General features: G+C 17.7%; 8 protein-coding genes across 8 annotated transcripts; 4 read left to right on the forward strand and 4 right to left on the reverse strand.

The window, feature by feature from the left end:
* Positions 1-416: 416 nt before the first annotated feature.
* Positions 417-1,633, forward strand: PADL01_1344700 (inner membrane complex protein; the record flags this gene model as incomplete). The annotated part of the gene is made up of 2 exons (XM_028684005.1): positions 417-1,022; positions 1,127-1,633. The coding sequence occupies 2 exons, from the start codon at positions 417-419 to the stop codon at positions 1,631-1,633; spliced, it is 1,113 nt and encodes a 370-aa protein (XP_028540125.1).
* Positions 1,634-2,203: 570 nt separating this feature from the next.
* PADL01_1344800 (isocitrate dehydrogenase (NADP), mitochondrial precursor) lies at positions 2,204-3,610 on the reverse strand (the record flags this gene model as incomplete). Its single annotated transcript, XM_028684006.1, has 1 exon — positions 2,204-3,610. One exon carries the CDS (start codon positions 3,608-3,610, stop codon positions 2,204-2,206), a length of 1,407 nt encoding a protein of 468 aa, XP_028540126.1.
* A 2,196-nt stretch (positions 3,611-5,806) lies between these two features.
* On the forward strand, positions 5,807-8,958 carry PADL01_1344900 (conserved Plasmodium protein, unknown function; the record flags this gene model as incomplete). The annotated part of the gene is made up of 2 exons (XM_028684007.1): positions 5,807-7,709; positions 7,895-8,958. The coding sequence occupies 2 exons, from the start codon at positions 5,807-5,809 to the stop codon at positions 8,956-8,958; spliced, it is 2,967 nt and encodes a 988-aa protein (XP_028540127.1).
* A 528-nt stretch (positions 8,959-9,486) lies between these two features.
* PADL01_1345000 (kinetochore protein SPC25, putative) lies at positions 9,487-10,807 on the reverse strand (the record flags this gene model as incomplete). The annotated part of the gene is made up of 7 exons (XM_028684008.1): positions 9,487-9,605; positions 9,704-9,799; positions 9,896-9,997; positions 10,092-10,188; positions 10,269-10,318; positions 10,462-10,527; positions 10,687-10,807. 7 exons carry the CDS (start codon positions 10,805-10,807, stop codon positions 9,487-9,489), a joined length of 651 nt encoding a protein of 216 aa, XP_028540128.1.
* A 913-nt stretch (positions 10,808-11,720) lies between these two features.
* Positions 11,721-13,999, reverse strand: PADL01_1345100 (dynactin subunit 2, putative; the record flags this gene model as incomplete). The annotated part of the gene is made up of 2 exons (XM_028684009.1): positions 11,721-11,872; positions 12,028-13,999. The coding sequence occupies 2 exons, from the start codon at positions 13,997-13,999 to the stop codon at positions 11,721-11,723; spliced, it is 2,124 nt and encodes a 707-aa protein (XP_028540129.1).
* Positions 14,000-17,192: 3,193 nt separating this feature from the next.
* Positions 17,193-18,736, forward strand: PADL01_1345200 (protein transport protein SEC61 subunit alpha; the record flags this gene model as incomplete). Its single annotated transcript, XM_028684010.1, has 2 exons — positions 17,193-17,196; positions 17,322-18,736. The coding sequence occupies 2 exons, from the start codon at positions 17,193-17,195 to the stop codon at positions 18,734-18,736; spliced, it is 1,419 nt and encodes a 472-aa protein (XP_028540130.1).
* A 1,068-nt stretch (positions 18,737-19,804) lies between these two features.
* On the reverse strand, positions 19,805-20,311 carry PADL01_1345300 (nuclear import protein MOG1, putative; the record flags this gene model as incomplete). The annotated part of the gene is made up of 1 exon (XM_028684011.1): positions 19,805-20,311. One exon carries the CDS (start codon positions 20,309-20,311, stop codon positions 19,805-19,807), a length of 507 nt encoding a protein of 168 aa, XP_028540131.1.
* A 2,911-nt stretch (positions 20,312-23,222) lies between these two features.
* Positions 23,223-24,228, forward strand: PADL01_1345400 (DNA/RNA-binding protein Alba 2; the record flags this gene model as incomplete). Its single annotated transcript, XM_028684012.1, has 3 exons — positions 23,223-23,464; positions 23,678-23,973; positions 24,131-24,228. The coding sequence occupies 3 exons, from the start codon at positions 23,223-23,225 to the stop codon at positions 24,226-24,228; spliced, it is 636 nt and encodes a 211-aa protein (XP_028540132.1).
* Positions 24,229-25,730: the final 1,502 nt, after the last annotated feature.

Raw genomic sequence — 25,730 nt, forward strand, 5'->3', positions numbered from 1 at the left:
CAAAAAAAAAAAAGAAAAAAAAAATTTAATAAAAACATAAAATTAAAAAAGCATATTATTCATTTTTTATAGTATTATATTCTTCTATTAAAACAAAGACATATCTAGTAGTAAATTTTTTTCTATTTATGAACATATTATATATATATATATTTATACATTGTATCAGATCAATATATTTTTTTTTATGTAAATATTTAAAAATTTTTATATTTTCGTAACAAGACATCTACATATAAAAGAATTTATACTTTTTTTTATATATATTTCATTAATATATTATTTCTATGTGTACAGAGGAGATTTAAATTATATTCGAGACAGAAAAAAAAAAAAAAATTAGTTTTAAAAAATTCGTATATATTTACAAAAATACCTTTATATAATTTCTTTAATTTGTTGATATTATGGAAAAAATGGAGAAAATAGAGAAAACATTTGATGAAACTAGCGAAACACATGCTGAAAGTGCAACTAGACCATTTGGTGTTGATGGTTATTCTTCTGAAAGTTTTTCTATTACTCAACCTAATGTAAAGGAGTACTATACATATTCAAATATAGACCCTCATGAATATGGTAGTAATAGTAATTATTCAATAAGATATGGATGTAATGGAAATTCCTTTATATGTAAACCACAAACTCCAAAAGTATTTATACGTAGGGTTGATAGAAAACGTAAAGAGGCTAATAAGAAGTCAATTTCATTAAATGGTTCTTGTTACAAAGAATTTAGTCCTTATGGAGCATTACCTAATTCTTCAGTTCATGGAAGTAATATAGGTGATTATAATTATTCTATGCCTACAAGTAATAGTGTCCAATATAATAATATATACTCACCTGATAAGGCAAATACCATGTCTTATGCTTATTCTTTTGATGAATTAAATTATCCTTTGAGTCAACAAATATTGAATAACAATAATTCTCATTTACGTATTCCTCTATGTGTACAGGAATCCAATCGCAATAATAATGTATGTAACATAATGAATCGTGTAACCCCTTTCAATAAGGTATGAACATATAAGCCACTTTATTGCACATTAATATATATATATATATATATATATATATATATATATATATATTTATTTATTTATTTATTTATTTTTTCTAGAATCCTTACCATCTAAATTACACTATTCCCCAAATGGTAGAAGCCAAATGTGATGCAATTTCTAAGAGAATCATAAATTATATAAAACTTATTTTAAGATATATATATAAGGTATTAAAATTAGCTTTTCACAAATTAAAAAGCGACTTAAATACAAAAGAAATTTATTATGATTCATCTATGCCTCCTCTTGAAGACATTGATATACATTGTGAGGTTTGTAGAGCCAAATATGGAAATATATTATTAGAAAAAAAACACAAAGATTGTATTTCCTTTTTCGAAGGCTTTGATGATAACCGTAACGTCTTCTCAAAAATGTGGGATGTAGTAGATAACTGGTTAGAGCCAACAACAAATAATAACAATATAGAATATATGAAAGTTCAACCACAAAAAAACGAACAAGTGTATTATCAAATGGAAAATTTTCCAAAGGATGAAAATGGAAAAATTGTATTGCCCCAATTTAGCAACTATGTTAAGGATAATACAGTATTGATATAAATATTTTTTTCCCTTTTTACAAAATAGATTAAAATATATATGATATAATAATATATTAATAAATATATCAAATATAAGTATATATAATAAAAATATAAACTTCATCTATAAATAGCATATGAACAAAAATACACATATGTATATAAATATATATATTTTACTTCTTTTTTTTTTTTTTTTTTTTACAATAGTATATATTTTAATATGATGATTATAATACTTATTTATATATAAGTATATAATTATAGATATATTACTTTGACCTCAATACAGTAGTTTTCTTTAAAAATAAATATATTATGATTTATACATAAATTGTGGTCATTGTTAATATATATATATATATATATATATATATTTATATTTATGTTTTATATTAGTTTTATTATATTATAACAGTTGTAGTCATATATTTTTTTATAATGATGGAAATATGTAGCCATAATAAGAAAAAAAATATAATATAAAACTTAAATATAATAAAAATTGAAACATTTAAGCATTTAGCATATATATATATATATATATGTTTTGTTTAAACAAAAAATAAAATTTTTTTTTTTTTTTTTCTTATGTTGAATGTTCTTGGGGGGCATAATAACTCCAGTTATCGTTTTTCAATTTACATGAAGTAGCTTGTGGATCATTTTTGGATTGATTTAGAAGTAGCTTTAATTTTAGTTTTTCATTAATAGCATTAATTAAATCTTCAGTAAAGATATAATCTTTATCAGTAACATTTTTAATACCTTTAATACAGCCTGCAAGATCTTTAGACATCAATCCATCTTCTACAGTTTCTATACATGCCTTTTCTAAAGCATAACAAAATTGTTTTAAATTATCATTTTTATCTAATTTTGCTCTATGTTCTAATCCTTTGGTCCATGCAAAAATAGAGGCAATAGGATTTGTTGATGTCTTTTCTCCCTTTTGATAAGCTCTATAATGTCTTGTGACAGTACCATGAGCAGCTTCTGAAACACAAGTAACACCATCAGGACATAATAATACAGAAGACATTAATCCTAAGCTACCATATCCTTGAGCAACAGCATCAGACTGTATATCACCATCATAATTTTTACATGCCCATAAAAATCCACCCTCGGATTTTAATACTTGAGCAACCATATCATCAATGAGCTTATGTTCATACCATAAATTATGTTGTTCAAAAGATTTTTTAAATTTTTTTTCATAAATTTCATCAAAAATATCTTTAAATAAACCATCATATATTTTTAGTATAGTACTTTTAGTACTCATATAAACTGGCATCTTAAGATCTAAAGCATATTGAAAACAAGATAGTGCAAAATTTCGTATAGATTCTTCTGTATTATACATACCTAAACATACACCAGGAGATTTAAAATGGAAAACAGTTTCTCTGAGTACTTGTGAATTATCATCGGGAGTAAATACAATTTCAAATTTTCCACTTTTTTCAATTTTTAAAGATTTTTGTTTATATTGATCAGCATATGCATGTCTTCCTATAACAATTGGTTTCTTCCAATTAGGTACTAGTTTAGGTATATTTTTAATAAGTATAGGTGTTCTAAAAACAGTACCATCTAATATATTTCTTATAGTACCGTTAGGGCTTTTCCACATCTCTTTTAAATTAAATTCTTTAACTCTTGCAGCATCAGGTGTTATGGTTGCACATTTTATACCTACTGATGTTTTTTTTATTTCTTCAGCAGCTTCCAAGGTAACTTGATCATTAGTCTTATCTCGATTTTCAATAGATAAATCGAAATATTTTATCTTTAAGTTAACGTATGGCAAAATTAATTTATCTTTTATATCTTTCCAAATTATTCTAGTCATTTCATCTCCATCTAACTCTACAATTGGGTTCTCTACATTAATTTTACCGCATATATTAAAAGCTGCCTTGTTTTGGATACCTCTCTTCGACATAAACTGGAGGTACGGATTTTTTAAAATTCGTATATGCTTTCCCATTATATCAATTAAGAAAAAATATTATATATATATGTAAATAGGTTGATATGAAAAATGTGTTAATATAATAATTAATTTAATATAAAGATTTAGTAATTTCTAAAAATAATAAATAAACAAATATTCGCATATATTTATCTATTTATTATATATATATATATATATATATATATATATATATATATATTTTCATTTATTTATCATTTTATAATTGATTTAATTATAAATACAAGAAACATTGGGACAATCATAAATAAATATAAAATATTTATCACCAGTGATAATATATTATTGAACATTTTATAAAAACATAACTATATGTTATTTTCCAATAACATTTTTTATATAATATGAAATACTTTTTTTTTGTGTAGCATTTAATAAAACCTCAAAATATTATATATATATATATATATATAATATATTTTAATAAATAATACTTTGATCTATACGTTCCCCATTTTTTTTTTTTTTTTTTTTTTTTTTTTTATATTATCATTGAAATAGGCAGTTTTTATAAAAGTCATATGCAATATATTTCAACATATTTAAATGTACCTATTTTCTTATATCTCCTATTTTATTATATTTTTACATGTGCGATAAAAATAAAGATGGTAATAAAATATAAAAGATTATATTATATCAAAGTAACAATTTTCATTTCACATATATGATTTTATTTTTTTTAATAATATGACATATATTAAATTTAAAAATTAAAATATATATATATATATATATATATATATTTGTACATTAATAATATTATTATTTCATTATATATATATATATATATTTATTTATTTATTTATTTTTTGATATATATATTATCCTTTTTTCTCATATAAAACATATTTATCATTTTAATTTGCAGGAGAATAAATAAAACATAAAATTTTATTTATTTGGTGTACTGTATGACTTCAAAAAAAAAAAAGAAAAAAAGATATAGTACCTTATAAATTGGAGGACTTTTAAAATTGTCCTTCTCTTTTTTATTTTATTTATTATTTATTTTTTTACGTTTTTTTTTTTAATTATAATATATATTATATACATATATATTATTTTTATTCTTTTTCTTAATATATTTTTTTTTTTTATATTTCGAATGAATGTGTTCAATGAATATATTATGATACGCATATATATATTATTATATGTTATATATTAATATTATAATAAATGAAAAATAAAAGGTCATAATACTACATATAACATATATTTTATTATATATATTTATATGTATATATTTATATATATTTTATTCTTTATTTATTTTATATGCGCCATTTCCATTATTTTAAAATATATTATTTCATAAAAATAATAATAATATATAAAAATAAATTAATAAAATAAAAATATATTATAAATTATTATATATATTATATAATATGTGCCCATTTTTTTTTTATTTGGATTATGACGTATAAATATTCTTCTATATAATTTTATTTTTAATTTATGATAATTTATATTCATGAATAAAAGAATGATTATTATTATATCATGTATTATTCAATAATGATATGGTATAAAACTAATATTATATTATTATTATTATTTTTTTTTTTATAATGTTTCAAAACATTATCAACATCATGTATATAATTTATTATATATTAGAAAATTATGTAAATATATAATTGTGGTATGTACGTTATTGTTTTTTTTTTTTTTTTTTTTTTCCCTAATAAATAAATAAATATACATATATATATTGAAATTATTTTTTTTATTTTATATATTAAGTGTATAAATATGTTGGCTAATAAAAAATTAATATATACATATATGTATATATTTAGATAACAGAAGATATTATATAATAAAAATATTATATATATATATATATTTTATATATATGTATTCCTTTGTTTATCTACAATTTTGACGTATTATTTCCAAATGTAATACTCCTTTAATTTGAAGAAATATAATATATTTATATTTTACATTTCTTTTCCTTCCTTCCTTTCATTCTTTTTTTTTTTTTTTTTTTTTATTCCCTTCAATATTGTTATAAATTATATAACATTATTGTGTAAATATAATATATATATATATATACGTAGAATTTATATTTCATTATATATTTTATTTTTATTTTATTTTATTTTTATTTTATTTATATTTTATTTTTATTATATTTATATTTTATTTTTATTTATTACTACGTGAGACATAAAAATGGAAGATATACAACTAGATAAGAATGTGAAAAAAAAAGACGATTTTAGTTTGGATGCTAATAATAAGGTGAACGATTTTAATAAGCCACCTTATTTTCCAAATGAAGATAATAAATCTTTTTCAAATAATTTAATTAATAAAAGAGAATTAGGAAATATAGAGAGAGGGGATGTAAACAAAAGGTATGACATAAAGCAGGATGTTTTAATAACATCAGAGGAAGAAGAGGAGGAGGATGATGATAATGAGGATGACGATGATGAAGATGATGATGACGATGATGACGAAGATGAAGATGAAGATGATGATGAAGATGATGACGATGATGATGAAGATGATGACGATGACGACGATAATGATGATGATAACAATGAAGAACACTTTAACAATCACAACTACAACATCAATAACAACAATAATAATACAAGTAAGAATAATAAAAAGAATTCCAAATATCATAAGGATGACAATTCGAGCTCGTTAAATTGCTTATCCGATGAGGACAACATATATTATTCTATGAATGAAGGATATAGAACTAATTATATTATGGAATCATTATTTGATAAGAATTCTTTTATATATTTTACGGTTCCATATAATAAATATAATTATACAAATTATTTTATTAATTGGAATAAAATAAGTTTTCGCATGTATGCTTCATTAAATTCAGTTATGTCTAAAAATATAAGAAAAAGAAAATTAGCTAGTATATCTGATTTAAATAACAATATGAAAAATCCATTAATTTGTATAATGAATAATTTTTTATATTTTCTTTTATTAAGTGAATATTTAAACTTTAACGAGCTTTTTAAATTAATGCCATTATGTAAATCATCCTATAATATTTTTAACCACACCTTTTGTATTAACGTACATATAAATCCGTATAAACAAAAGATATCAGATATTATTAAATTTATGAGGAAAAATAAAGAATATCAGTTTAATATTTTAAAGAATATAAATACCCAAAGGAGAGATCGAAGTAGTTTTTATGAACAAAAGGAAGAATTATTTAGCGATGAAAATAAATTCAATACCATTTTATCACCTGAATTAATAAGTTCAAAAAATAAAGTATTTAGTGAGAGTCTACTTGATAAAATGAATGATAAAAATGAAGAAGAAAAAGAAAATGGTGATAATAAAAATGATCAACTGTGTAATAAAAATATTAATGGTAATATAAGGAAGAATACAAATTATGATTTAATAAAATGTTCAGATATATCAGAAGTATTTTTTACGAATAATATAATTAATATGAGATATCTATTTAGTGTTTATGAGTATATAAGATTATATTTAAGTAAATATAATAGAGAAAAGGTACAATTCTGTATATTACAACAAAAATTTAAATATAATAGAAAACATAATAATATCTCTTTTGATAATATATCTCCTTATGCTAATAAAGTATGTTCCTTTGAATTTAAAGTGAAATTGAAGAAATATATACAAAGGAGATGGAATATTAAAAGTAATTATATACATGAAGCATATTTTTGTCATAAAAAAGAAAAATTACAAAGTAATAATATAAATGAGAATAATTTACAAATTGATACTGATAATAACAATAATAATAATAATAATAATAATAATAATGATAGTACTGATTATTATAGTGGTGGTGTTATAAAAATAATTGAAAATAGATATAGCCATTTATATCCATCATTCTCATCATTCATAACATTAGATAAAGAAGGATATGTTAATATGTGGAAAATTAATAATATTGATTCAGTTCTTCCGACACCTTTATACAAAACAAAATTGTATGCTAATGATAAAAAGGATTTGACTCTAAAGGATGGAATATGTCTCGGTGAAGATAAATTCTTAATGGTAGACATGAATTCTTTGTATCATGTATCCCTTGAAGGTAATAAAATATGTAAATATAAATTTATACATATATATATATATAATTTTTTTTTTTTTTTTTTTTTTTTTTTTTTTTTTTTTTTTCTACATATTGATATATTTATGTTGTCTTATTATTCTTTTATGTTTTCATTTATTTCCAAACGCACATATTATTTATTCTCTTTACATTATACATTTCAGACAAAGAAGATCAACCCTTAAATGAAATAAATGTGGACCTAAAAAAAAAAGAAGAGTATGTGATAAAAAGTATCATACAGAACGGAAGAAATAAGTGCACCATTGGTTTAAACAAAACAATATGTCAACGAATAGATATAGAAAAAGAATGTATTGAGAGTTCTAAAAGTATCAGTGATGATTTTCAAAAAATGTGTTATTATGATGATAATACAAATATAGTTTTAAGTAAAAAAAATATATTAATTGATGACAGAAGGTTAGGGAATTATATATGTTATGTTAATTATAATTTAATAGATTATGAGAACTCCAAAAAATATTATAATAGTGCGAATTATTTTTGTGATATAGATTTAACTGGCATAACGTTAACATCATTAAATTCAAATAATTCAATGTTTGTATTTGATTTAAGATATAAATATCCATCTACATGTTTATATAACGACAATATTATAATTGAAACAATGTATACAAAAGAAAATGAAAAGTTAAAATATTTATTTAATATGAAATCTAATTATAATTCTAAATATTATTGTATGAATAAAAAATATAGCGCATATCATGATAATATAATATTATGTCCACCTTGTAATGTTGGAAATATAAAAAATAATAATATTCAACTTAAAAATAAATATAATAATATGGTACAAATAAATGATACGTCATTATTTGTTAAAAATAAAATTTTGTCTGATGAATCATTTATTTATAATATTACAAAAGATAAAAATAAAAAACAATCTTATAATCTTCCAACATCATATTTAAATATCTGGAGATGGTGTAATAAAAGACAATTTAAATCTTTGTTTCATTATTATGATGATTTAACAAAAAATAGAAAATTTCAGAATGATTATAATGCAAATAATAATTTTTATGAACACTTAATATTTGATTCTATCTATAAATTTGTAGATACACCAAATCATCTTTTTGTAACTTATGAGGATTCGAATTATATACATTCATTTATGTCACCCTCTTATGGATTACATATAACAAGCTCATTTAATGAAACTCCGAATTATATGCACCCAACCAATTTATAAAAAAAAAAAAAAAAAAAAAAAAAAAAAGGAAAATATAATATATATATATATATATATATATATTTACCTTATTATATGTTAATTAAAAAAAAAGAAAAGAATTAATACTTAAATATATATATATATATATATATATTCTAAGTGGATATGATATAATATCAGTTCATATATAATTCTATCTTATTTTTAATTATATTATTATTTTTTTTTTTATCCTAATTCAAATTCTGATCATAATTATGAATTTATTTTATTTTATTATTTTATTTTATTATTTTTTTTTTATATATATATAATAATAAAAACAATTTAACACATTTTTACCATTTGAATATATTTAAAATTATAAAAAAAAAAAAAAATTTTTTTTAAAAAAATATATATAATATATATATATTTGACAAGTATTATTACAAAGTCGGTTATTTTTTTAATAAATTGATAAAAAAGAAAAATTAAAATTTATAAATGAAAGTAGAAAAAATTGAATAAATAAATAAATATATATATATATTAAACAAATTATATTTATTTTAATTCTTTAAATGATCGTCTTAGTAGACAACAAAAAGTAGTGAAGGGTAATCCTTTATTTAAACTGTCGACAAAGTCTTCAAATTTATTTATACGTGGGTTCGTTTCAATGACTATATAAAAATTTAAATATATATATATATATATATGTATGTATGTATAAATATATATGTCATATTAAAAAAGGAGAAAAGTTTTATATATTAGTTACCTTCATATATTCCATTTTTCAAAACAAGAGTTGCTCGATATTTTTTTTGTGGTTCCGAATCTTGAATATTTGAAAACTCTATAACGATTTTATCATCTGAATATTTAAATAATAAATAAATTATTAAATAAATAAATATATATATATATATATATATATATATATGTATGCATTTAATTTATGAATCCTCACCTTCTAATATTATTTCAAACCCTAAAAGCTTATATAAGGTTTCTAGTTTTTTTTTCCATTCGCCTTGAATATAATCCTTATGTAATTTAACCGTATTATATTCTGAAAAAAAAAAAAAAAAAATTAAACAAACAAATATATAAATATATAAATAAATACATATAAATATATATATATATATATATGTTGTATCTACCCGATTTAGACGAATCGAAATTTTTTAATATCAAATTTAATTTATTATTAATCTCAGAAATTAATTTGGGATATTCTTCTAATTTTTTTTCCTCCTCCTAGATGTAAATATAATATATGTATGAATATGTTTATTGAAATAAATATATATATATTTTTTTTTTTTTTCATATCTTACCATTACACTTTCCTTCAATTCTGTGACTAATACAGTGTTAGCCTCAATTTCTAAATATATCATTAAATAAATAAATATATATATATAAAATAATGTGTGGAATATTTTTTAAGTTTTATTATATACATAAATACATATATATATATATATATATATATATATATATGTTCGCTACATTAATTTCCTTACATACCATGATTTAATCGATTTATTGATATCTTTTTTTCTTTCGTTTTATTCTTCATAATTTCTATTTGCTCTTTTAAAAAAGGAAAAAGAAGTAAAGACATATGTATACAAAATGATGTATCTAATGTATGAACTATAAGAATATACTGTTATATACACACATATTAAATATATATATATGCATACACATTTATGTTATTTTATTTTATTTCATTTTATTTTATTTTACTTTTTTCATTTTCTATGTATTCTTTCATCTCATTATATTGTTTTTCATTTTCATCCATAACTTCATTTATTTGTTTTTGTAAAGACTTCTTTATCTCAATGTTATCTAATATATCTTCCATTATGTATTCAAAATATCAATAAAATTAACTATTAACAAAACATCTAAACATATATATATATATATATATATATATATATTAATGTATATAAATATACATATATTTCAATTTATATTATGTGTATTTATAACAATACAATTTAAAATATATAAAACTAAAAAAAAAAAAAAACAATTAAAATCATCCAAATGGAAAAAAAAAAAAAAAAACAAAAATAAAATAAAATAAAATAAAAAATATATATTTTATATCATATTACGTGTATTAAGAACAATTTTATTTAGTATATATAATGGCAACATTATATATGTGCTTATATATTTCATTTTATTTTATTCTTTTTAATTATTTTATTTTATTATTATATTTTTTTTTTTGTTCTAGCGAATATATTTGTCTTATGAGTTCTTCCATATTAAAAGGAAAATATAAAAAAACAAAAAAAGAACAATTAATATATTAATATATATTTATTTATTTATATTTATATTTATTTACTTATTTATAAGATTTTTTTCATTTTATTTGATTTTATTTTTTTATGAATAATATGTTTCATACAATAGTTAACATATAAATATTTACATTTTATACCTCAAAATGATTAGAAAAAAATATGTTAATATATTTATATAAACAAAATAAAAATAAATAAACCAAAGTAAAAAAATAAAGTTTAAACCAATTAAATTTTTTTCTTGTCGTGTAATTATAAAATAATATAATATTTATATGTATACATTCAGATATACCTTTACATAATATAAAATAATAAACAGTGAAAAAATAATCCTTTTATCAACATTTTTTTAATTCCAAAATGGAAAACAAAAAAAAAAAAAAAAAAAAAAAAAAAAAACAATTAAATTAATAAAAAATTTAATAATATATTATATATATATATTAATTTATTTTATTCATTGTTGGGACTGTTTTGACATTCCGTTTTGCTTAATGTATTTTTCAACAATTCTATACTTTCATCCATTTTATAATGAATTAATTTGATATTTGATTCGGCTTTATTTAATGTGTCGCAAAACTTTATTTGTTCATTCTCCAAATCTAATATAATCGAAAATATATATAATAAAAAGATATAATTAATAGTACTTAAATGTGTATAAATAAAAACATTATTGTGTGTTGATATAGACATGTAATTCTATGTATTGTTCACATATAAAATATTAATACATATAAATATTATATCATTTTACCTTTAATTCTGGAAGAAAATGAATCAGCATTATCGTGTATCTTTTTAAGTTGATATAATCTTGATAATACATTTGGTATGATATGATGTGTTTTTTTCCATATATCTAGAATTTTAAAAAGTTCATCTATAGTTTCTTCATAATTTCCTCTTTCTTTAGATACATTTAATAGATCCTTTTTATATTTTTTTAAATTTAGAAATTCCGATTGAAGATTTTGTACCTTTTTTTTGACATTTTCTAATTTATTATTATCTAATAATGATAATTTATTGTATAGATCTAGAATTGCATGATTAAGATCATCATAAGGTAACATGGACATTTTATCAATACCTAGAACGTTTTCAATTCGTGTAATTTTTTTTTCCATATTTAAAAGATCTGTAACATGAATATGTCTTTCTTCTTTTTTATTTTTTATTGTATATATATCAAAATTTTGTACGCTTTTTATATTATCATTTTGATTTTCATTACAAGGTTTTATATTTGTATTATTAGAAAATAAGTCGTCACAATTTTGTAGGCTCTCAAATAGTGTATGTATATCAATATCATCAGTGTTTATATTCACTTGATCGTTTATATGATTCTTATAATATTTATCGTTCTTTTCATTTCCTTCTTGATATATTTCTTTGTTGTTATATTCATGTTGAAAATAGGTTTTTAATTTTTCATCATTTAATATATTTGTTATATATTTTTTTAATGATAACAATTCTACAAGTACTTCTTGTGGTTCCCTATTATGTAATATATGTTTTATGAGTTTATCATTTTCTTTAATTTCTTCATCATTTAATATATTATTATTAATATTATTATTATTATTATTATTAATATTATCTTCGTTTTTGTTGTTGTTAGCTTCATTGTTTAGCGTTCCATTTGTACTGTGAATATTTCCTATTTGTACTATATATGATAATATATCATCTACTTCACATTTTAATTTTTGTAAATAACATAGAGGATCTTCTAGAAAACTTTTCATTCCTTCATTATATTCATAATAAATAGAATTATTATATTTTAATTTATCTGGGTTAATTTCAACTTGCACTCCATTATCATAAATTTTTAAAATTTTATTTTTATAAAATTCATAAGAATGTTTTGGTTCATTATATGTACTAAGGTCTATTAATTCTTTCATTTGTATATCTTCATGTTTATGTTTATTTTTCTTTTCTTCATCATTAAGTATAATATTTGAATTTTCTTCTTTTAATATATTTTCATGTTCTTTCTCAGTGTACTCTGTCATCATATTTGATAAATAAGTATCTAATGGTGATGAATATATATTAATATTTATATTGTCCAAAATATTTTTGTTGAGATTGACTATATCTTTATATAATTCTTTGGGTTCATTATGGCATACATAATAATTACTACTATCTGGGATATATTCAAAGATTTCTTTTTCTTGAGATTTATAAAATATATCACGTATATCAGGTTTTAATTTTTCTTTGAGTACTTTTTTGTTATTATCTAAATATGAAAAATTGTCTTTTTTATTTGTAACATTATTATTATTATGTTCATTATAACAATTGAGTATATCTTTTTTCCTTTTTTCTTCAAACTTTTTGCTATACATTTTTATATTATTGAGCATGTCTTTATCTATCATTTGTTCATTTTGTATTTCAGGTGTAATCACATTTTTAACAGTACTATTTTTATCATCTACCAATAAATCATTTTTTGATGATTTATACTCCTTTATAATACAATCATGATGTACCATAGTTATAACTTCTTTATTATTATAACTACATAATTCGTCTCTTTTTATATTTTCATTTATATCATTTAATATATTATTATCTTTTCTGATATCATCCATATTGTTGTTGTTTTCATCATTTGTTTTATATGCACTTGTTTCAATCCCACTTTGTCTATTTTGAAAACTTTCCTTTTTTTCATCTCCTTCTTCTTTTTCTTCCTTCATATTGTCTGAAATTAAACTCATAATAAATATATTCTTGAAGATCTTTATTTTTTTTGCTCTTTTGTTATAATACACATATATATATATATATATATATATATATATATAATAAAAATTGTAGTGTAAATAAATATTTTATATTTTGTAAAGAATAAAATTATAAAATAAGAAATATAAATATATATATATATATATATATATATATATATTTTATATTTTTATTTATTTATAAGTATCCCCAATGTTGTAATAATATTGCATATATTTAAAAAAAAAAAAAAAATTGAAGAATAAATATGCACACATGCATATATTTTTACACTATATGTAGTGTTAAAAGGTCAAATAAAAAAGAAAAAAATATATATTGATAAAAATACAATAATATGTACTTTATGTTACATTGTATAGTTACTAAAATATAAGCAGCTATATTATAATGATGCAAAGAATAGAAGGACATATGTATTTACTTATTTGAATGGACAACACAATTACCAATTTTTTTAAATTAACAGTATTTAAAATATTATTAATTTTATATTAAAATAATGGGGTATATATAGGTATATGTTCGCATGCCCTTTGTTTCGATTATTTACATTATTTATATAAATATAGAAAAAAATAAAAATGTACACATATGTACATTACTATATATTATAATATTTTTAAAAATAAAAAAAAATATATATATATATATATATATTATTTCCTTTCGTGTTGTTCTTTTTACCATAGCTTATTGTTGTTGTATAATAATATTGAGGATAACAAGAAAAATAAATATTTATTTATTTATAATCATTTAAGATATAAAGCACATTGTATTTAATATACACAAAAAATATTTATTTATTTATTTATTTATTTATTTCATTTTTATATTAAAAAAGGAACTATCATAAAATATGAGAAAGAAAAGTGTAACGTTTTTATATTAATAAAAATAATTACCTATGAATATATCATTTATTTGCTTTACGAACTTATATTATTTCAAAAAAAAATTTAATTTATTGAATGACAAAAAGGAAGGAAAATTTAAGAGACAGGTTATTTATTTTTTTTTTTTTTTATAAATGTTTTCTAATAATATAAGTATCTATATGTGTATATATTTTGTTTGACAACCAAGTTGTTAAATATAAGGCTTTATTATATACATACATATATTCTGAATATATATATGGTATTATTATATTAATCTTATATATATTATTAAAAAAATAAAAAAAATAAGTAATAATTTTAAAAGGAACAAAAAATTTTGAAAAAGAATATATATAAATATATAAATATATATATATATATATATACATATTGTTCTTATTAACTTATTCTCACATAATTGATAAAACAAATTAGGTATTTTATTTATTCATTAAAAAAGAAAATATTATATATATATTTTTAATATAATATATTTTTTTTGTAACTATATTGACATATAAATATATTATATATATATATATTTATATATAATATTATTATAAATAAACTTATAAAATATAATTTAATATTTTATATTATTACATATTATGTGAAAAATAAAATTTTGAAAAACGTAATAAAATAAAAAAAAAAAAAAAAAACCCAAATATATATTTAATATAATATATAAATATATAATTATATATTTTAATGTACATTAAGGATAGTAACAAATCTGTTGTTTAAGTACAAAAAGTAAATAATAAAATATTAAAAAATTATATTATTAATATATTTATTATATATATATTAATTTTGTACAATAAAAAATATATATTTAATATATTAATTAATACCTTTTCTTGAGTGTCATTTAAAAAGTATATAATAAATATAATATTATTATATGTTTCTTAATATTTTTATCATATTCTAAACCTTATATATATAATAATAAATATATATATTTATTTAAATAGTAACACAATAATGATACGTAAACTTTATTTCAAAAGTCGAAGTTTTATTTTATTTAAAAAAGTTTAGTGTTATGATATTACATATGTAATATTCATTATATATATAATATATATATATATAATGCACAGTTGTTCAGGTAAATTCCAACTAAAGGTATGTAATATATTATATATATATATATATAATACATATATGATTATTATATAAAATATATAATAATTGTAATTAAATTTTTTTTTTTAATTTATATATATATTATATATAATATATATAATATATATATTATATTTATATATAATAATAAAATAAGATTGTATATAATAAGATAACATATAATATAATAATCATATATGTAATTGGCATATAATTATTATATATATATTAATAATTATATATATATATATATTATATTATAATATTTTATTTTTAAACTCAATAATTTTACATATAATTAATTTCCAAAAAAAAAAAAAAAAAAAAATTATACATATATATTTGTATTATAATATATATTTTAAAAACCATACAATTTTTTTTTTTTTTTAGCCTCTTTTTTTTTATTTTATTTTATTTTATTTAATTTTATTATTTTATTTTATTTTTTTTTTTTTTTGTTGTTTGGTATATTGTATTATTTATATATGATTTATTTATTACGTAATTATATCTTATTATGTAATATTATTTTTTTATTTGTTCTTTTTTTTTTTTTTTTATATTTCAATAATATTATTAATATATAATATCTTATATATGTTTAACAGCATACAAGCGTATGCGTTATATATATAAAAAAGAAATATGTCATAAAAATAAAAATATATATATATATTAAATATATATATAAATAAACTTTCTTTCTTTTTTTTTTTTATATTCTTTCTAATAGTAAGTGCTTATTATATACATTTATATTAAGTATATATTTACATATATTTATATATATATATAATATAGTCCCTTATAAGAATAAATAAATGTGTTAACATATATTCTTAAAATAGCAAAAAAAGATAAAAAAAAAAATATATATATATATATATCATATATATATACTTATATATAGAGAAAGGACAAGAGTGTCAAAAGAGTAATACACATAATTATGAAAAAAAAAATATATATATATCATTATATATATATGTATTTTTAATAATGTTATTATATATATATATATTTATATTTTTATTCAGGCTTATATAAATAGCTACAAAAAAAAAAAAAAAGAAAAGAAAAATATATAAAGTAACATAAATTATATTTATTTATTTAAGAAAAAATGGGTAAGGCATTTTGAAAAAAAAAATAAGAAACAAAATGTATGAGCAAGATATCATATAATATATAATATATAAAATATATATATAATATTTATTTATTTATTTATTTATTTATTTAAATTTTATAGTGAGATTTTTGAATTTGATCAAGCCTGTTATGTTTTTATTGCCAGAGGTTCAGTCTCCTGATAGAAAGTTACCATTTAAAGAGAAATTATTATGGACTGCTGTTTCTTTGTTTGTTTTTTTGATATGTTGTCAAATACCATTGTATGGTATCGTCACAAGTAAATCTAGTGATCCTTTTTATTGGATGAGAGTTATATTAGCTTCTAACCGAGGTACATTAATGGAATTAGGTATATCTCCTATTGTTACTAGTGGTATGGTTATGCAATTATTGGCAGGTTCTAAGATTATAGATGTTGATCAGAGTTTAAAAGAAGATCGTACATTATTTCAAGGAGCACAGAAGTTATTAGGATTATTGATTACATTAGGTGAAGCTATAGCATATGTAATAAGTGGAATTTATGGAAATATATCTGAGATAGGTACAGGTCATGCTATAATAATTATACTTCAGTTATTTTTTGCTGGTGTTGTTGTTATATTATTAGATGAATTATTACAGAAAGGATATGGTTTAGGTTCAGGTATATCATTATTTATAGCAACGAATATATGTGAAACCATTATGTGGAAGTCTTTTAGTCCAACAACAATAAATACAGATAAAGGAATAGAATTTGAAGGTGCTATAATATCATTAATTTATTGTTTGTTTACAGAATCGAACAAAATATCTGCATTGAAAAAAGCTTTTTATAGAACACATGCACCTAATGTTACTAATTTGTTAGCTACCGTATTAGTATTCTTGATTGTTATTTATTTACAAGGATTTAGAGTTGATTTATCTGTTAAATATCAAAGTGTAAGAGGACAACAAGGAACTTATCCTATTAAATTGTTTTATACTAGTAATATACCAATCATATTACAAACAGCTTTGGTATCTAACTTATATTTCTTTTCTCAAATTTTATATAAAAGATTTAAGAATAGTATCTTAGTCAATTTATTAGGACAATGGCAAGAAGTAGAATCTAGTGGAACATCTATACCTATTGGAGGTTTAGCATATTATATATCACCACCTAATTCTTTTGCAGATATAACTAATGATCCATTCCATACATTGGTATATATATCATTTGTATTAGTTGCATGTGCTTTCTTTTCAAAAACTTGGATTGAAGTATCAGGAAGTTCAGCTAAGGATGTAGCAAAACAATTAAGAGATCAACAAATTGGAATGAGAGGATTTAGAGATACACCAACATCTTTAACACGTGTATTTAATAGATACATTCCAACTGCTGCTGCTTTTGGTGGAATGTGTATTGGAGCTCTAACAATTCTTGCTGATTTTCTTGGAGCTTTAGGAAGTGGTACAGGTATATTATTAGCAGTAACAATAATATATCAGTTTTATGAAATGTTAGTAAAAGAACAAGAAAAAGCAGCATCATTATTTTAGATTTCCAACAAAAAAAAAAAAAAAAAAAATAAAAAATAAAATATAATGTTTTTTTTTTTTTTTTTTTTTTTTTTTTTTTTTTTTCTTTTGACCCTAATTTGAACATATCTGAATTTTTATATTAATCAGACAATACAAACCATATTTTTGGGTATAATACTTATCAAATATATATATATATTAAATCAGTTATAAAATAAAATATTATAATCTTTATAGTGTAAATTATATTAAATGTTTTCTTATTTATAATTTATATGTTTATGTATAAACTATATGTATATATATGTATATATTTAAAAATATATATATATATACATATATTTTTTTTTTTTTTTTTTTTTTTTTTTTTTTTTCATCGTTATTTTTTTAAATGTTATTTTATTTTTGTATAAATATAAGGAGATATTATATACGCACATAATAAAAAATAAATATATGTGTGTAATATTATATATATATATATATATATATATATATAATATATATATATATTTATAGGAAATAGGAGAGCTGTATATATATATATATATATGTTTATATTTATTATATGCATTTATGCTTATATGCATTTGTGCCATTTTTATTTTTTTTTTGCCGAATTTCTTATTTACATCTTTTAAATATTTGAATTGTTTAAAAAATGACGAAAAAAAAAAAAAAAAAAAAAAAAACACAATAATGATAAAATAACAACGAAAAAATTAAATATATATAAATTAAAAAGGAGAAAAAATATATAAATATAAATAAATAAATATATATATATATATATATATATATATATTTATTCATTTATGTAGATACACAACCATATTATATGCAGGTTCTTATAAAAATAAAAAAAAGTTGCAATTCTATTTAAATTAAGCAAAAATTTTTGAAGAAAAAACAATTTTAATAGGATTGTCCTTTTACAAGACAATCACAGGAAAAAAAAAAAAAAAAAAGAAAGAAAAAATCAAATATGTAGTTATTTGAAGTGTTATGTATACATTTATTGTTTACATTATATATATATTTTTTTTTTTTTTGTCCGGTGAATAGTTTAAATAATGATTTTATTTTTTAAACAAATAATTGATAATCAAGAATCCTAAATGATTTTAACATATTGTTAAATATATCTAATTCTGGATGTATATTAAAATTATCTTTTGGTACATTCCATGTTATTAATATATCAGCATTATATTCTTTATATGGAAATATACCTATATATAAGAAAACATTTTCATAATTATTTTCATTTTGTTTTTTAATTTTTTGTTTCCCTACAATTAAATTATAATTTCTTTGTACATGTGATAAAGAATTATTATTTACAATTATCATATTTTCTATACTTCCGTTTTCTTTAGCTAAATCATTAAAATAATACTTACTTTTATCATTATCATCCATAACTTCATAACATAATACTTCAATTATAAAACATCTATTATCATGTTTATGAACATATACTTCTTGATTATCAGGAATTATTCTAAATCTTGATGCATCCAAATAATTATCAGGTATGTCCATCTTTATGTACTTATCAAAAAAATGTTTTTCATATAATTTTTCTTCCATTTTTTTAATAACACTTTTAAATAGGAATAATAAAAATAATTAATAAAATTATATATTTTTTTATTCTCTTTATAAGTTGTTTATATATATATATATATATATATATATTACAAAATTGTAGAAGGATGTTTCTCGAAATGATTTAATATAGAATTCATTATTTTATAAAAAATAATATATATTTTTCCTATTTATGCATATTATTATTTATATATAAACTGAACAAAAATATCTGTTGATTATTTTTTATAAATCAATATTAATATAATATAAGGAAATGATTTTCATATATATAAATATACATTTTAGGAGACTATGTTATATTAATATTATAAAAATATAAATACATTATATATGGTTTTAATTTATTGTTGTTTTTTTTTATTCGTCTGTATATTTAACACCTTAATATATATATATATTATATTTATTCATTAAAATTAAATATGATAGAATATTAAATTGTTGCGCATTTCTATATTAATCATAATCATATGATTTATTAACAATGCAATAACAATTAAATAAAATTCTCTTTAAAATTTATAAATGGAATATTCATATATATATATTTATTTATTTATTCATTCTTATTTTTTTTTATCAGATAAAATTTAAACATACCCTTTTAGAATAAGAAACATTTAAATTGTAGGAGATATAAATGAATACTTTTTATGAATGAAAAATATGATAACAAAATAAAAATAATAAAATGAATATTATAGTACACATAATAAGTAAGAAGGTTTATTAATTTAAAATTTGTAAACCTTATATTATAATAAATAAATTTCTAATGTATTTAAATAATATATTAATAAAATTCACAAAAAAAAAAATAAATAATTCCATATTAATTTTTTTTTATTATAGAATGTTATACATATTGAATTATACTTTTTTTTTTTTTTTTTCTTTTTTAATGTATCATTGAAAATATAATTTTATAAAATTTATAGAATAATGCATTTTATGAAAGATAAAAAATATAAAAAATAAAAATTAGAATTTTATAACTTTATTATATTATATTATATATATATATATTTTCTAATGAAATAAAAATGTTGTTATATATAAATTATTTTTTATATATATATGAAATAATCATTTGAGTAAAAAAAATATACCTTGAATACTTTTCTAACCATTTTGGTTTAGGATGAAACAAAATAAAATAAAATTAGAACAAAAAAGGGGGAAAAAAAATATATAGTTGTGAAATAAGAAATTTTATTATTTTATTTTTATTTTATATTTGTACTTTATATAAATTTTAAATATTTATATTTCTATAATATTATAATGTAAAATATAAAAAAAAAGTCTTGTGAAAAATAAAAATGTGAGAAAAAGAAAAACGAAAGGGGATTTATGAACTGTTTTTTTGAAAATATAATTATAGATAATTTAATTTTTTTAAAGAAAATACAAAAAACAAAAAAAAAAAAAAAAAAACGATTAATATTATTATATATATATATATATTATATTTATATATTGTAAATATCTAATTTTTTTTCACATTCCTCTTCCATAAAATATCAACTCTAAAAAATGGAATTCTTTTCTTAGAATATATTTTTTAATTTATAAAAAAATAGAAAATACATACATACATATATATATCCTTTTCATTTGTATGATGTTTTGTTATTTAGGTATAAACTTTTATTATTAAAAAAAAATATAGTTCACCTTATACTATTATATTTATAATATATTAAACATATAAAAAATAAGATTATACCATATATATAATATATAATTTATCACACGTTGTTTATAAAATTTATAATGAAAAGAAAAGAGTATATTATTTCTACAAATTTTAATAATATTAACATTTTGTTTTATTAATATATATATATAACATATATATCATATTTTACATACATTAAATATATATTTTATTTATACATAATATAATATATAAATCAAAAAAGAATATAATAATATTATCTTTAATATAAAAATATAAAATAATATTTTTTGTAATATATATATATATAATTATATTATGAATATATAAAATGTAATATGAAAAATAATATTAAATCAATTCACAAAATAATTTTTAAAAAAGTTTATTACATATTATATATAATAATAATATACATATATATATTATATATATATCTTTTATATTTATTCTTTTTCATTTTTTTATTTTTATTAATAATATATATAAAAATACATTTATTCTATAATACATAAAATATATATTGTATAAAAAGAAATAATAGATCTTGTATTATTTTATATACTATATTTATATTTATATTTATATAATAAAATATTTGTTTTATTTTAAAAATATTTATTTTTTGTTTTTTATATTTAAAATAAAAAAATATATATATCTATTGTATTATTTATATTATCACATATAAATATATATTTTATTGTTATATTTTTATTTATATATAATAATTATTATTATATATATTATTAATTATTTTAAAAATATTCATAGTTATTTTTTAAAAGAAAAAAAATATATATATTTTTAAATATTGTCAAATTTTTTATATTTTATATATTTTACAATTTATTTTTCAAAATACTTATAAATATTATATATATATATATATATATTTTTTGTTTTAGAAACAGAGATTATATATTTGTTTTTGTTTTTGTTTTTTTTTTTTCATTCTAATGAAAGTATAATATTTTAATAAATATATATAAATTATATATGTATCTATTTTTTAAAATAAAATATTACAAATTATATATAATATTATATTTTTGATAAATTTTATATTATTATTATTTTTTCTTCCATATATTAATTATTTCTTATAATAATTCTTTTTTTTTTTTTTTTTATATATCTTTTACTTATATATTATACTATTCAAATTTTTTTTTTTTTTTTTATTAATTATATTTATATTTCAAAATGCCGGGTAGCACAAAGAGTGATACAAAATTAGAAAACGAGATTAGAATTAGTTACAAGAGTGATGCATTAGATTATGTCTATAAAGCTATTGTATTATTTGAGACCTATGATGAAATTATTTTATCAGGAGTAGGAAAAGCTATAAGTTCTGTTGTTAATGTAGCTGAAATGGTAAAAAGGAGAGCCAAGGGCTTACACCAATTTACCAAGCTTTACGAAAAGGAGCATGTAATTAAAAGGTTTGTATAAAAAAAAATAAAATAATAATAATAATAATAAAATAAAATTAATACCAACATAAATGCACATATATATATATATATATATATATATATATATGTATATATTTTGACCTATATATGCGTAACATAAATTATTGAATTTATATCCCTTTTTTAAAATGACTGATAATATATTCCATTTAATTTTATTTTATTTTGCCAAAATTGTAGAGAGGATAATAGTGGCTTGAAAAAGAACGCAAAAAATGAAGACAAAAAGTCTGGAGATGAAGAAGACGAGGAGGAAGAAGAAGAAGAAGAAGAAGAGGAAAACAATAAAAATAAAGAAGCAAATAATAGAACCGTTGAATTTATTACTACTGTCCCATGTATGAAAATTATTTTATCAAAAAATGATGATAAAATTGACAAAAATGAAATAGGTTATCAAAAACCATTAGACGAAAAAGAAGTAAATGTTATGACCCCAGAACAAATATTAAAGGAAAAATCTTATAGAAGAAGATGTAAGTTATTGAAAAAAAAAATATATATATATGTAAATAAATATATAAATTATATTATATATTATGTTGTACTATATATTTTTTTTTTATTTATAATATGATATTTTATTTTATTTTATTTTTTATTATTATTTTTTTTTTTTTTTTTGTTGTACAGATAGAAGAGGACGTGGTGGAGATCGCTTTAGATCATATCGAAGAAACTATTATGAAACATCCATGTGGAATAATAGAAGATATGAAAAAAGAAATTAATGATCTGTATTCTTTAATGAAATAATTGTAATGTTTTTAATTTTATATATTTTTATTTATATGTATTTTTTTATATAGATTGATATATATATAATATATTTTTATATTTTTGTATGGTGAAATTCATGTATTTATTTTTCATAGAGTTTGAATAATATATATGAATTATATATTTAATATAATTATACATGTATACATTTTTATTATTTGTTTATGTATTATTATATATATATTATATATATTATACAAAGAGGAATACATACATATTTTATTATTATTATTATTAATTTTTTTATATATATATAATGTATATTTTATTTTATATTTTTTTAAATTACCATATATATATTTATAACATTTATGCGTATGTGTAAAAGAATAAATATAAAATATTATACTATTTTAAATGTTTTTAAATAATAAAATTAAAAATTTATTTATTATAATTATTATTAATATATTTTATTAATAAAAAGACAGTGTGATATAACAACCTTTAAAAATATTAAATCTATTTTAAAAAAATACATGTTTATATACAATTGTACTTTTTATGATTGATAATTAGAGCTTGAAATTTTAAATGAATGGAATATACGACAAATAATATTATATAAATAAACCTGCATACATACATACATACATATATGTATGTATGTTTATTATATATATATATATAGAAAGACTTTTATTTATGTTGAAAATTTTATATTCCATATAAGTAAGGTGGCAAAGGAATTCTATAAGAGTATCCTATTTCTTTATCATTTCTTATCACTTAAGATACAAAAATTTAATTTATTATTATATTAATCTTATTTATATATTTTATATATTATGTATTTTTCTTGTATTTAAAAAAAAAAAAAAGAAGAAGATGTAATAAACATATAACAAAATTTTTTAAGAATATGAATAATATATCTAATACGATAACATTTTATATAGATATAATAGTAATATTAAGATATATTATGTTTTGTTTTTTTATGTATTTCTAAATTGAATTAAAGTAATAACTTTGAACTTTTTATTTTTTTACAAAAGATATAATTTTTTGCCACCTTTTTGTAAATAACAAAAAAATAAAAATATTGAATAATTCATGAACATGCATAATAATATATATGAAAAAAAAAAAAAAAAAATTCTCTTTTTTTTAAATTATTCAATTTATCTTGAAGTGTTGGTTAAAATATCAACGTAAGTTTATTTTATTTACTTTTTTTTTTTCTTTTTCTAAATATAAATATATTCAGAAATATTTTCCTGGTTCCCTTATGTGTATATTTATAAGGAAATAAAATATAAAAAATATATACATTTATAATAATACACACATATATTTACCTTTTTGCAGAGAATAAATACTTTTTTTTTTTTTTTTTTTTTTTTTTTTTTTCTGTGTATGTAATTCAGCATTAGTTGTTATAAGTATTTTGTATAACAATGTATATAAATAATATATAAACATATTAAGTAAATAATCCTTTTATTGAATA

This window comes from Plasmodium sp. gorilla clade G2, assembly GCF_900097015.1.
Source record: "Plasmodium sp. gorilla clade G2 genome assembly, chromosome: 13".
Classification (NCBI taxonomy): domain Eukaryota; phylum Apicomplexa; class Aconoidasida; order Haemosporida; family Plasmodiidae; genus Plasmodium; species Plasmodium adleri (nom. inval.).